General features: G+C 48.1%; 1 protein-coding gene across 2 annotated transcripts in view; it reads right to left on the bottom strand.

The window, feature by feature from the left end:
- SKA3 (spindle and kinetochore associated complex subunit 3) overlaps positions 1-12,336 on the bottom strand; it is a 48,785-nt gene extending 36,449 nt beyond the window's left edge. The window contains exons 1-4 of one of the 2 annotated variants that reach the window (XM_040422618.1): positions 12,256-12,336; positions 8,885-8,999; positions 6,400-6,464; positions 4,644-4,809 (exon numbers count right to left, since the gene is read on the bottom strand). In XM_040422618.1, the coding sequence (XP_040278552.1) occupies positions 4,644-4,809; positions 6,400-6,464; positions 8,885-8,987 (334 nt within the window). In that variant the 5' untranslated portion in view covers positions 8,988-8,999; positions 12,256-12,336. Of the gene's footprint in view, positions 1-4,643; positions 4,810-6,399; positions 6,465-8,884; positions 9,000-9,513; positions 9,706-12,255 lie in introns of those variants that run through there. The other variant, XM_040422619.1, reaches the window with a different exon arrangement.
- Between the last annotated feature and the right edge of the window lie 805 nt (positions 12,337-13,141).

Below are 13,141 nucleotides of genomic sequence, written 5' to 3'. Positions count from 1 at the left end.
AATCTGACAGCAGCACAATGCTTCTGTCCGAATGCACATCAGTGCTGCAGCTGGTCGATCGGTTGGTCCACCTGGAAGGTAAAAAAAACAAAACAAAAAAGAAAAAACCAGGCCGCAAAGCAATAACTTTATTAACTTTAGAACAGAACATATTAACTTTTTTAAACTTTTTTAACTTTTTTACTTACCGGTAATTTTTTTTTTGTTTAGTTTTTTTTACCTTTATAGAACAAACCTCTCCTTCCCCATGGGACAATGTGCAAAGCGCAAATCGCCCAAAGATGTGGCGAAGTACGTTATGCACTTTATCCCAGGTGAAAGGAGAGGTTTGCAGCAGCTGAGAGTAAAAGGGCCCTAATAGCCCTGTGTGCCTGTCCTGTGAGATGCAATCCCTATGCTAGGTGTACCTGTGTGTGGTACTTCCGGAAACACTCTCCATAGCATAGGGCAGGGTGGTCAGCACAGTCAGGACAGAAATAGCGGGTGTCACGCCTTATTCCACTCCTGCTACAGACACGACATCTTTTTCGGGGTGACGGTTGGGTTGAGGTACCAGGAACGACACTGGGGAAATGTCGCTCGTGTAGACGGCTAACTACACTGGGGGATGGGGCCACGGAACCTCCTGGGTAAAGGAGGTTCTCGATGATCTCTTCCTGGAATTTGAGGAAAGATCGTGTTCTCCCAGCCTTACTGTAGAGAACAAAACTATTGTACAGCGCCAATTGAATTAAATATACAGACACCTTCTTATACCAGCGTCTGGTTCTGCGGGAAACTAAATACGGAGACAACATCTGGTCATTGAAGTCCACCCCTCCCATGAGCGCATTATAGTCGTGGACACAGAGGGGCTTTTCAATGACACGGGTTGCTCGCTCAATTTGGATTGTCGTGTCTGCGTGAATGGAGGAGAGCATGTAAACGTCACGCTTGTCTCTCCATTTCACCGCGAGCAGTTCTTCGTTACACAAGGCAGCCCTCTGCCCCCTTGCAAGACGGGTGGTTACAAGCCGTTGGGGGAAGCCCACGCGACTAGTTCGCGCGGTGCCACAGGCGCAAATCCGTTCTAGAAACAAATGCCTAAAGAGGGCCACACTTGTGTAAAAATTGTCCACATAAAGATGGTACCCCTTGCCGAATAAGGGTGACACCAAGTCCCAGACTGTCTTCCCACTGCTCCCCAGGTAGTCAGGGCAACCGACCGGCTCCAGGGTCTGATCTTTTCCCTCATAGACACGAAATTTGTGGGTATAGCCTGTGGCCCTTTCACAGAGCTTATACAATTTGACCCCATACCGGGCACGCTTGCTTGGGATGTACTGTTTGAAGCCAAGGCGCCCGGTAAAATGTATTAGGGACTCGTCTACGCAGATGTTTTGCTCGGGGGTATACAAATCTGCAAATTTCTGGTTGAAATGGTCTATGAGGGGCCGAATTTTGTGGAGCCGGTCAAAAGCTGGGTGGCCTCTGGGACGGGAGGTGGTGTTGTCGCTAAAATGCAGGAAACGGAGGATGGCCTCAAATCGTGCCCTGGACATAGCAGCAGAGAACATGGGCATGTGATGAATCGGGTGCGTTGACCAATATGACCGCAATTCATGCTTTTTTGTCAGGCCCATGTTGAGGAGAAGGCCCAAAAAAATTTTAATTTCGGAAACTTGGACTGGTTTCCACCGGAAAGGCTGGGCATAAAAGCTTCCCGGGTTGGCGGATATAAATTGTGTGGCATACTGGTTGGTCTCTGCCACGACTAAGTCCAAGAGCTCCGCAGTCAAGAACAGCTCAAAAAATCCCAGGGCCGAACCGATTTGAGCCGTCTCAACCCGAACTCCAGACTGGGCGGTGAAAGGGGGAACTACAGGTGCGGCTGAAGTTGGTGACTGCCAATCAGGGTTTGCCAGCACCTCAGGGATTCTAGGGGCTCTACGGGCCTGTCTTTGCGGTGGCTGCGACGGGGTAACTAGTGCACGTGCCACCGTACCAGCTTCAACTGCCCTTCTGGTGCTCGCCACGTCACCATGTTGTACGGCAGTGCTGGTACTAGGTCCAGGGAGGGCTGCGCTGCTGGTGTATGCCTCACCACGTGATCCGGCAGCGACAGCCCCACTCTGCTGCTCTTGAAGCGGATCCTGCATAACCTGTGGTCTAGCGACATGGGGCCGGGTACGCCTGGTGCTGCCAGGGACCTCCACCTCCTCGTCCGAACTTTGGGTCAGAGAGCCACTGCTTTCCACAGGTTCATATTCTGACCCGCTAGATTCATCAGATGAGGGTTCCCACTCCTCATCCGACTGGGTCAGAATCCTGTAGGCCTCTTCAGAAGAATACCCCCTGTTTGACATTTTGGACTACTAAATTTAGGGGTATTCCCTGAGACTACCCAAGAAAAAAAGCAAACCTGTCTTACAAAGGGGAGGCTAGCGAAGTACCGGAGGCCGCTGCGGTTGATAAAAAATATCAAAACTGATTTTTTTATCGCCGCAGTGCGTGTAAAATGAATGTGCAGTGATCAAAAAATATATATTTTTTGTCACTGCGGTGGGGCGGGCGTGGGTGAACGCACGTGTGGGCGACCGATCAGGCCTGATCGGGCAAACACTGCGTTTTGGGTGGAGGGCGAACTAAAGTGACACTAATACTATTATAGATCTGACCGTGATCAGTTTTGATCACTTACAGATACTATAAAAGTACAAATGCTGATTAGCGATACGCTATTCAGCGAATAAAAGTGACTGCGGTGCGGTGGGGTGGGCGCTAACTGACGCTAACTACCTAACCAAGGGGCCTAAACTATCCCTAAAACCTAACAGCCAATACTAGTGAAAAAAAAAAAGTGACAGTTTACACTGATCACTTTTTTTCCTTTCACTGGTGATTGACAGGGGCGATCAAAGGGGTGATCAAAGGGTTAATTGGGGTGCAGGGGGGTGATCTGGGGCTAAGGTGTAGTGTTGGTGCTACTCACTGTGAAGTCTGCTCCTGTGCTGGATCCAACCGACGAAAAGGACCAGCACAGGAGCAGACAAGCCATATAACAGATCATATTTACTAATATGATCTGTTATATGGCTTGTGATTGGATTTTTTAAAAATCGCCAGCCTGCCAGCCAATGATCGTTGCTGGCAGGCTGGTGACTAACTTGTTCTTTAACTTTTGCCGGCCCGCGATGCGCATGCGCGGGCCGGCTAGGAGCGAAATCTCGCGTCTCGCGAGATGACGCGTATATGCGTGACTGTGCGCAGCGCTGCCACCTCCGGAACGCGAATCTGCGTTAGGCGGTCCGGAGGTGGTTAATACAACACTATGCATCCGTTCCGTTCGTATGTGGTTGTATTAAACTGAAACCAAACAAACAAGGATCAGCATTAAAGGGCTTCTGTCACCCCCAAAACACATTTTTCATTTTTGGGCTCGTTAAAATCCTTATTGAACGACTATTCCCTATATAGGGCTCTTACCTTGGTCTGTGGCTTTGTTTCATTAAAAATCGATCTTTTAAAATATGAAAATGACTTCACTACCAGCAAGTAGGGCGTCTACTTGCTGGTAGCCGCCCCATCCTCCTTTTAAAAAAAAAAAGTCCCCTCCTCCTGTTGATTGACAGGGCCAGCGAGCGCTCTCCTCCTCCGGCTGGCCCTGTCAGCATTTCAAATCCCGCGCCTGTCTTCATTCGGCGCAGGCGCTCTGAGAGAAGGACGCTCGCCTCCTCAGCACTCCCTCAGTGCGCCGATGACGTCACCGAAAGAGAAGACGTCATCGGCGCACTGAGGGAGTGCTGAGGAGGCGAGCGTCCTTCTCTCAGAGCGCCTGCGCCGAATGAAGACAGGCGCGGGATTTGAAATGCTGACAGGGCCAGCCGGAGGAGGAGAGCGCTCGCTGGCCCTGTCAATCAACAGGAGGAGGGGACTTTTTTTTTTTAAAAGGAGGATGGGGCGGCTACCAGCAAGTAGACGCCCTACTTGCTGGTAGTGAAGTCATTTTCATATTTTAAAAGATCTATTTTTAATGAAACTAAGCCACAGACCAAGGTAAGAGCCCTATATAGGGAATAGTCGTTCAATAAGGATTTTAACAAGCCCAAAAATGAAAAATGTGTTTTGGGGGTGACAGAAGCCCTTTAAAATAATTGTAAATCAATGGGTGATTGATCCGTTTTTACCATTACCAAAGTGCAAGAATTACCGGCACCATTGACTTACATTGATTTTAATGCCAGATTAGGTTTATTCCGTTTCACAGATCAGACCCAAAACCGCAGCATGTGTGTCCAGTCACAAAACAGAACGGATGCAGCCTGATCAATCGTGTCCTCTTTGAACCATTCTGGCCCGGTTTTGAGATCCTCTGCCAGATCTCAAGACTGGAAAGCCAACACACGGATGTGAAAGTAGCCTTACTGAGTGACTGCCGAACCATCCGTGGTTGGGCATGGTGCCTGGCTAACCAGGTGGTGGTGGGTAAGCCCTACCATAAGGTCACTGCTGTCCTATGGGGAAAAGATTGCAAGCTTCTATTTTCCCCACAGGCTGTAGCGGTTTTGCAGTTTTACTGTAACTCGTGGGCAATGCCCGTATCACCAAGAAACCATCTCCTCATTGTAGTACCACTGACATATGCCGTCTATATGCTCCATTACCTGGTACTTCACTGTCAGGCGCTTTATATCCGTACTTCAGGAAGACATCTTTGATTTGCTGGATGTCGGAGGCATTTCTCTGCTGCAGCACTTTACAGATCTTTATGAAATTATTCAGTTCTTGTCCTTTCTTTTCATTTTTATCAACAGCGGCATGAAGATCACTCTGTGAACGGAGGGAGAAGATATATCAATGACCACAGAAGTGGGACAATGACTACTATGTATCCTCCACCGCAATACTGCTCCAGGGTGATGCTACATTACAGCAATTTCTGGGCCACCGCTCACATGGAGCCTCCAATCACAACTGTTTGGATTGACTGGCTGTATTTTGGAACCACCAGGTACCGGACTAAGGTGTTATAAGCGTACCTGCGCACAGGTGTGGGCTGTGTAACACTTCATACATACCACTATAGATGGGATGAGTGGTTGAACAGTACCTACTATTGCTCTCAGTCTTGAGGGCTGTTTCTGCATTGTTTTGATGTGTTATTTGTCTTTATATTATTGTTAGACTTTTCTATGTTACTATTCAACTCACTTATCATTTTTGTTCACTTCGGTGATATAAGTTTATTATGCGACTGTAATCAAGTCTGAACTCCTATATTTGATATTTTCTCTGTATCATGGAAAAGTATTTTTTGTTTTATTTGTTTTAAAAAACTTTAATAAAAAGAATTTTACAAGAAATTCGGCATGAATTTCCATGTGCTTCTGCACCAAAACCTGCATGTGCGACTTGCGTTTTTGGTGTGGATTTGATGCGGTTTTGCCACGGATCTCAACCTTGCATTGCAAAGGGTGAAACCTGCACAAATCGCTCCAACAACTGACATGCAGGTCAATTTCTGCACAGAAGAGAAAAGTAAAGCCTACATGTGAGCGGTCTATTCTCATACACTTTGATGGTACTGTATTACACTGCGTTTTTTCAGCACGAGAATCTGTGTGGGAAACCAGCCTGTAATCTGCAATGTGTGCAGGGAGCCTAAAGCTGCAGTACAATGACATACGAAAGCGCAAATAGCCGGATCCCTGCCTTTTCTAACAGCAAGACCTAGAAGATCTGCCGATAGCGCAATATTGAAACTCCAGGGGAGAAGTATTAAAAAATTCTGCTATGATAACTCACCAGGACAGAGCCCTTAAAGGGGTTTTCCAGGAGAATGACATTCATGACCCATCTAGTAATATGTTTAGAAAGACCAGCACTCCGTTTTGCTGAGCTGAAAACTTCTTTATTCATCACCCATGTGACATGGGTGACGAATAAAGAAGTTTTCAGCTCAGCAAAACGGAGTGCTGGTCTTTCTAAACATATTACTAGAGGGATCCGACCTACTGACCGCGCACCCGGACCTTACCAGAGCGCAGTGCCGTCCAATTGTTTGTTTCAATATATTCATGACCCATCGACAGGATCGGTGGGGTTGTGAATCCTGCAGCCTCGCCAAGGCTTACCAATCCCAGCACTGTACATTGTATAGCGGCTGTGCTTGATACTGCAGCCATTCACGGGACTGAGCTGCACGTAGGCCATGTGTCCAACCAACGTGATTCACAGGCCTAGGAGGAAGAAGCTGCATTGCTTCTTCAATCAGCAGAATGGATGTGTGTATCCAGGGGACAGGTCGTCAATATTGTGCTCCCAGAAAACCCCTTTAACATAGGGCACCTATGCGAAGCCGTAACAGAAGTGACTACACCCCTCCCCCCAATGTACACTCATATTATTCTTGCACTTCACCTTCATGCTGATTATTTCGGAACGCAGGTCGTGCAGCACTCGCATCGGAGATTCCTCTTCATAGTCTGGAGAGGGAAACAACGTAGAAGGACATTACTTGGAGATTCCCGGGTACTGAAGGTGTTTGGATACCCACCAGGCCTCGGGCACGACATGTGCCACCTTCTACCACGTCTCAGTGATGTATCAGGAAATACAAACTGCAATGTTTTTTTTTGTAATTGATTATTAGCAGAACTGCTCTTTGACACAAGGGTATAATAAAAAAAATAATGCAGCCGTTCTTACTGTAGTGTAAAGGGAATGTATACGGGAGGTTGTCTGAATGTCGTCTTCCTGTCTATAGGTTGCGTCTGGCAGTGCAGCTCTGTCCCATTAGCGTCGGTGGCGCTCATAGACAGGTGTGGTGCTGTTTATGAGGCCTCCTTCACACAAGCGATACGGATTGTGTCTGGAGCTGTTCAGGAAAAAACGGAGGATTTTGCACGAGAGTTCAATCAGCGTTTTCTGCGATTGCGTTCAGTGCGTGTGGGTTTTCTGCCTGGATTGTATCCGGATAGCATGCGTTTTTCATGCAGGTGAAAAAAAAAACTGAAGAATAACAATCTACATCTCCTAGCAGCCATCTGTTAAAAACGCATTGCATCCGGACGATTTCCGTTTTTCACGCAATCCCCATTCACTTCCAGGTAACCAGAGCTGCGTGAAAAACGTACAATATATAAGAGATGATGATGCTTTAAAAACACAGACCCATTGAAATAAATGGATCAGGATTCAGTCCAGATGCTGTGTGTTCACTACACGCATCACACCCAGATGCTTGTGTGGAAGAGCCCTAAATGCCACGCTGTACTAATTCTGGACAACCCCTTTAAGAGAACACCAGAGAACAAAGGTCTCCATTTTCCTTCCACTGCGCCTCTTGTCTTTAGGTGATATGCAGGATATCCATATCAGTTCTACAATGGAGGCACATAGCCGGTATACACGTTTTGTGGATCCGCAGTTTGGTTGTGTGAATGCTCCCTTAGAGAATCAGAATCTAGTGACAGGAAATAATTAGTGTGGATTTAAAATACCATATAGGGGAGATTTTTCAACATTGGTGCAAAGGAAAACTGGCTTAGTTGTCCAACCAGATTCCAACTCATCCTTTGGAAAATGAAAGATGGGATCTTATTGGTTGCTATGGGCAACTAAGCTAGTTCTTCGTTACACCAGTTCGATATAGACGCATTATTAGTCACGGTGGGTGGCAGTAGATTTTTAAATGTATTTTATTATTTTTATTTGTCTTTTTACTATTTATTTACTTTTCCTATTTTTTGTTTACATTTTTATTTTGTCACCTTTCTTCTTCTGTGTCCACCCAGCATTCCTCTGTATTGCACAGCAGAGATAACAGTGACCTGTATATCGGAGACCATGTCTTCCCAGCATGCTCCTCTCCCCCATCAGACTGCTGGAAGTCCATGACGTCATTGAGAAGTTGCAGGTTTACATGGCAATAGCCAATATGCAGGAAGCTTCCTTCCGGCATTTGGGTTTCATTGCAGTACAGGGCACTCACTTTAAAAGCTGTGTGTAGTGTATTTTGTGATCAAAATGAACGTTGACTTCAACCAGTCCTGTACTTGTCAATAAAGTTTGGGAAGGGGGGGGGGGGGGGGGGGGGGGGGGAATTAAATAAAAATTTTAGTTGTTGGTGGCTACGGACAGCCGGGTCCCCCTGCAGTACACGTGTGGAATAATACTGCCCGTACACTGTAAACATTCACCTACTTAATTACACTAGACGTACCAGCATGCTGTGAAGCATTTTAGGTCATTAAACAGGATCATATCAGTTTATGTAGCTGCAGCACTGGGTATATACCGCCACGATGTAAGTAGGCAGATCAGTGACATGAGGGGGTTAATGGCTGTGCAGCCATTAAAGCATCAATGAGTTTTCTAAAAACGTTTGATATGTCAGAGACGTATGAAAAGTTTTGATCGGTGGGGGTCCGAGTGCTGAGACCCTCATTTATTAACAGAACGAGGAGAGAGGAGTGCTCATATATCGCGTTCTCTCATCAGAGGACGGAATCCACCTATCGAGCCCGTTTCCTGCGGCGAGGAGAGAGCACGTGGGAGCTTCTCTCTCCTCGTTCTAGTGATCTTAGACCCTAACTGATCAATAGAACGAGGAAGGATCTGCTCGCACACCACGCGCTCTCCTCACAGATGGGCTCAGTAGAAGTGTATGGGCCTGTCTCCTGCAGCGAGGAGAGCGTGCACACTATGTGAGCTCTTCTCTCTCCTCCTTCTAGTGATCGGTGGGATCTCAGCACTCGGGCTCCCACCTATCTAAACCTTTGCTATGTCTCTACTCTTTAACACGTATCAAATGTTTTTGAAAACTCATTAACAATTATTTGAAAAAAATAAATGACAGCTTGGTTGTCACCATCCTCGTAGCCACTACGTGTAGTAGACTCACCGTCATCTTCTTGACTGAACACCTGCTCAAGCTGCGCAGTTTCCTTCTCCAAAGTTAGCGCCAAGCACCTTAATTTACTGAAGAAGTTCCCAGTCACAGACATGGTTGGATTCAGCTGCAAAGCAGGAATAACAGAGACAATTATTTCCATGATAACACCTAAAAAGTCTCCACCGCAGTCCTCCATAGTTCTATGTTGATGCTTAAAGGGGTTGTCCAGCTTTGGGATATTTTTACCTGTGGGTCCATTGTACCTGTAGAAAAAAAAAAAAAAAAAAAAAAGTCATACTCACCCGCTCCCCGCCGCTCTGTTCTGGCTTCTGTACACTTCTGGATGGACAAGTTCACGTGCACTGCTGCAGCCTTTCACTGGCCTCAGCGGCACGTCACTGCTGAACCACATGCTGACACATCACCAGTGAGGCCAGCAATTGGTCACAGTGGCGGACATGATCCCATCTGCCAGGAAGTTTACAGGACAGGGATCGGAAGAGAGCTGGAAACAAGAGAGGCGAGGAGCAGTTTTTCAACAGGTCCAGCACGCTGCGGCCCACATTCCCGAAGCTGGACAACCCCTTTAAGGTGGAACCAGACAGCATCACGGCTCTGAAGACATTATGACTATCCACGTGCCGTCCGCCTGGCTGGATGATGCAGGAATTCAATTCTTTGTTCTGCTCTCTACAGCTACGTGGATGATGGGAGTCACATCAGTAACAGAGACTGAGCATGAAGGTTATTTCTATGAGTGACCAAGATCAGCGTCCTCCAGGCACTGCTTATCTTTATCAGCAACACAGGATTCCATGAGTGATCCCTTGATGATCAGTGAGGGTCCGCCCAGGGCCGGCCTTTGGGGTGTGCGGGCTGTGCGGCCGCACAGGGCGCCATAGCAACAGGGGCGCTGGGCGGCCGACAGCTCGCAATATAATAGGCGGCAGGCGAGGCTGCACTTGTGTTCTCCCTCGGGGCGCCCCCTCCATCTCCCCCTCCCCTGTCTGACCTGCCTGCTGCCCCCGCCGCTGCCAATAAGAAGAGAGACGGGAGGAGGAGGGGAGGGCTGTGGCCACTGCGCCACCAATGAAGAAAACTGACCTGAATACAAATACAGGAGGCGGGTGCCGGAATCAAATAGCCGACACCCGACCTCTGTGACAGGGAGCTGCGATCAGCGGCAGTTGAATTAACCCTTCAGGTGCGGTACCTGAGGGGTTAACTGCCGCTGATCGCAGCTCCCTGTCACAGAGGTCGGGTGTCGGCTATTTGATTCCGGCACCCGCCTCCTGTATTTGTATAACTTTATAAGAAACGAACGTTGGTGGCACAGTGCGCCCCCCCCAACACCCCAGTATAAGAAACGTTGGTGGCACAGTGCGCCCCCCCCCCCCCCCCAGTATAAGAAACGGTGGCACAGTGCGCCCCCCTCCCCCCCCCCCCAACACCCCAGTATAAGAAACGTTGGTGGCCCAGTGCGCCCCCCTCCCTCCCCCCCCCAGTATAAGAAACGTTGGTGGCACAGTGCGCCCCCTCCCCCAACACCCCAGTATAAGAAACATTGGTGGCGCAGTGGGAAGTGCTAATGAGGTTTAAAAAATAATAATAAAAATTAACTCACCTCCTCCAGTTGATCGCTTAGCTGCCGGTCTCCTGTTCTTTCTTCAGGACCTGTGGTGACGTCACTGAGCTCATCACATGGTCCATTACCATGGTGATGGATCATGTGATGAGCACAGTGATGTCACCACAGGTCCTTTGACAGGTCATGAAGAAAGAACAGGAAACGATCAATTGGAGGAGGTGAGTTAATTATTTTTTTATTTTTTAACCCTCATTGGCACTGCCCACTGCGCCACCAATGTTTATTATATTGCGCCACCAATGTTTATCATATGGGGGGGCGCACTGTGCCACCAATGTTTATCATATTGGGGGGGGGGGCGCACTGCGCCACCAATATTTATCATACTGGGGTGTTGGGGGGGGCGCACTGCGCCACCAATGTTTGTTATATTGGGGGGGCCCACTGCGCCACCAATGTTTATTATACTGGGGTATTGGGGGGGACGCACTATGGGCCAGTGCACAGGTGCGGTGATCGGATGGATGTTCTCAGCTGGACACCGGCCGACACTGCGCATGCGCTGGGATCCTCACCAGCGGTTAGGGTAGGGAAAAAGCACTGGCCCGTACGTAATTTTTCCCTTCCCTAACCGCTGGTGAGGCTCCCGGTGCATGCGCAGTGTCGGCCGGTGTCCAGCTGAGAACATCCATCCGATCACTGCGCCTGCGCACTGGCCCATAGTTTTTCCCTACCCTAACCGCCGGCGAGGCTCCCGGCGCATGCGCACTCTGCTGTGAAATTTCCCTAACCTGTCGTTGTGCGCCTGCGCGGCGCTGCACACCTCCTCACGTCATGTCCGGTGCGACCGGAAGTGACGAGGGTAAGGAAATCTCACGAGGTAGGGAAGTATGACATTACACCGGCCTTTGGGGTGTGCGGGCTGGTAACTACTTGGTTGGATAGTCAGCCAGCCTATGCCATGATGCCAGCAACAAGCAGTGTTTTTTTTTTGGGGGGGGGGGGGGGGGGGGGGGGGGGGGCGCGCCACAAGGTTAGCTCGCACAGGGCGCCTGAACACCTAAGGCCGGCCCTGGGTCCGCCTGCCGGTTCATGCCGAGGACGGGGGTTCCAGCACAGCTCATCAAAGACGGTAGGAAATGCAAAGTCTGTCCGGACACGGAATACGTCCAATTCTACAGGTCTGTGGTCACCGGAGAGCAGTGCATTGTGGGAGATAGGACGACGTGGCCGGGTCACGGCTAAGCTGCTGACTGTTTCTATAGCAATCAGAGGACTTCTGGAAGCAGCTATAGAGTTCATGTCTTAGAAGGTGCAGATACAGGATAAGCCAACACTATAGGGTAGGGGTCTGAGAGCAGCATCTCGAGCATGAAGGGGCCACAGCGCTGCTTTTGAGTTTTTCTCTGCACAGTGGCGCCCCCCACCCACCTGGCAGTACATGGAACTACAGTCATCCCCATTCATTTCAATAGGCTGCGCTGTATCTATCCGCTCAACGGTATCTGAGGGGGGGGGGGCATAGAAAACCTAAAAGGGGGTTCAGCACTAAACCAGCCCTGTGGCCCCTCCATTCTCAGGGGGCAATTCCATTTCAAGCCACTTGTCACCACTTTTATCAGTCACATTCAGTACACGCCATTCACATAGCTCCACAGTTCCCAGCACGCCCTGCTGAGAAGGCATGCTGGTACTTGTAGTGTAACAGTGCAGTATATGCAGGAAATAACCCCGGCAGATGTCTATATATACAGCCTAGGAGCGTTATACAATAGTTGATATTATGCCGCACCTGTACCGCACGGTGACCCGTTGCCCTCTGCTCTCACCCGGCCGTCCGCCCGCCCGCAGCCGCCAACTACTTGAATTTTTTTTTTCTCTAAACATTCGATGTCAAAACTTTATTGACACAGTTGTCTGCGCACAAAACGCCGAAGTTCATTGGTCTTGATTAGTCTTCTGTGAACATGCTGCCATCTAGTGGAGAGCTGTGGTAAGACACCTTGGTTGGAGGGAGGTTTGATGGATGGTGTAGTAGTCGGGATTTTGCTTTTAACCCCTTAGGAACCGCGCTCATTTTCACCTTAAGGACCAGGCTATTTTTTGCCAATCTGACCAGTGTCACTTTATGTGGTGATAACTTTAAAACGCTTTTACTTATCCAGGCCATTCTGAGATTGTTTTTTCGTCACACATTGTACTTCATGACACTGGTAAAATGGAGTCCAAAAAATTCATTTTTATTTATAAAAAAATACCAAATTTACAAAAAAAAATGAAAAATTAGCAAATTTACAAATTTCTATTTCTCTACTTTTATAATAGATAGTAATACCTCCAAAAATAGTTATTACTTTACATTCCCCATATGTCTACTTCATGTTTGGATCATTTTGGGAATGACTTTATGTTTTGGGGATGTTACAAGGCTTAGAAGTTTAGAAGTAAATCTTGAAATTTTTCAGAAATTTTAAAAAACCCACTTTTTAAGAACCAGTCTGAAGTCACTTTGTGAGGCTTACATAATAGAAACCACCAAAAAATGACCCCATTCTAGAAACTACACCCCTCAAGGTATTCAAAACTGATTTTACAAACGTAGTTAACCCTTTAGGTGTTCCACAAGAGTTATTGGCAAATGGAGATGAAATTTAAGAATTTAAATTTTTTGGCAAATT

The sequence above is a fragment of the Bufo bufo genome, chromosome 3 (assembly GCF_905171765.1).
Source record: "Bufo bufo chromosome 3, aBufBuf1.1, whole genome shotgun sequence".
Classification (NCBI taxonomy): Eukaryota; Metazoa; Chordata; class Amphibia; order Anura; family Bufonidae; genus Bufo; species Bufo bufo.
Note: the sequence above shows the minus strand (reverse complement) of the source record. Positions and strands in the feature narration are given on the sequence as shown.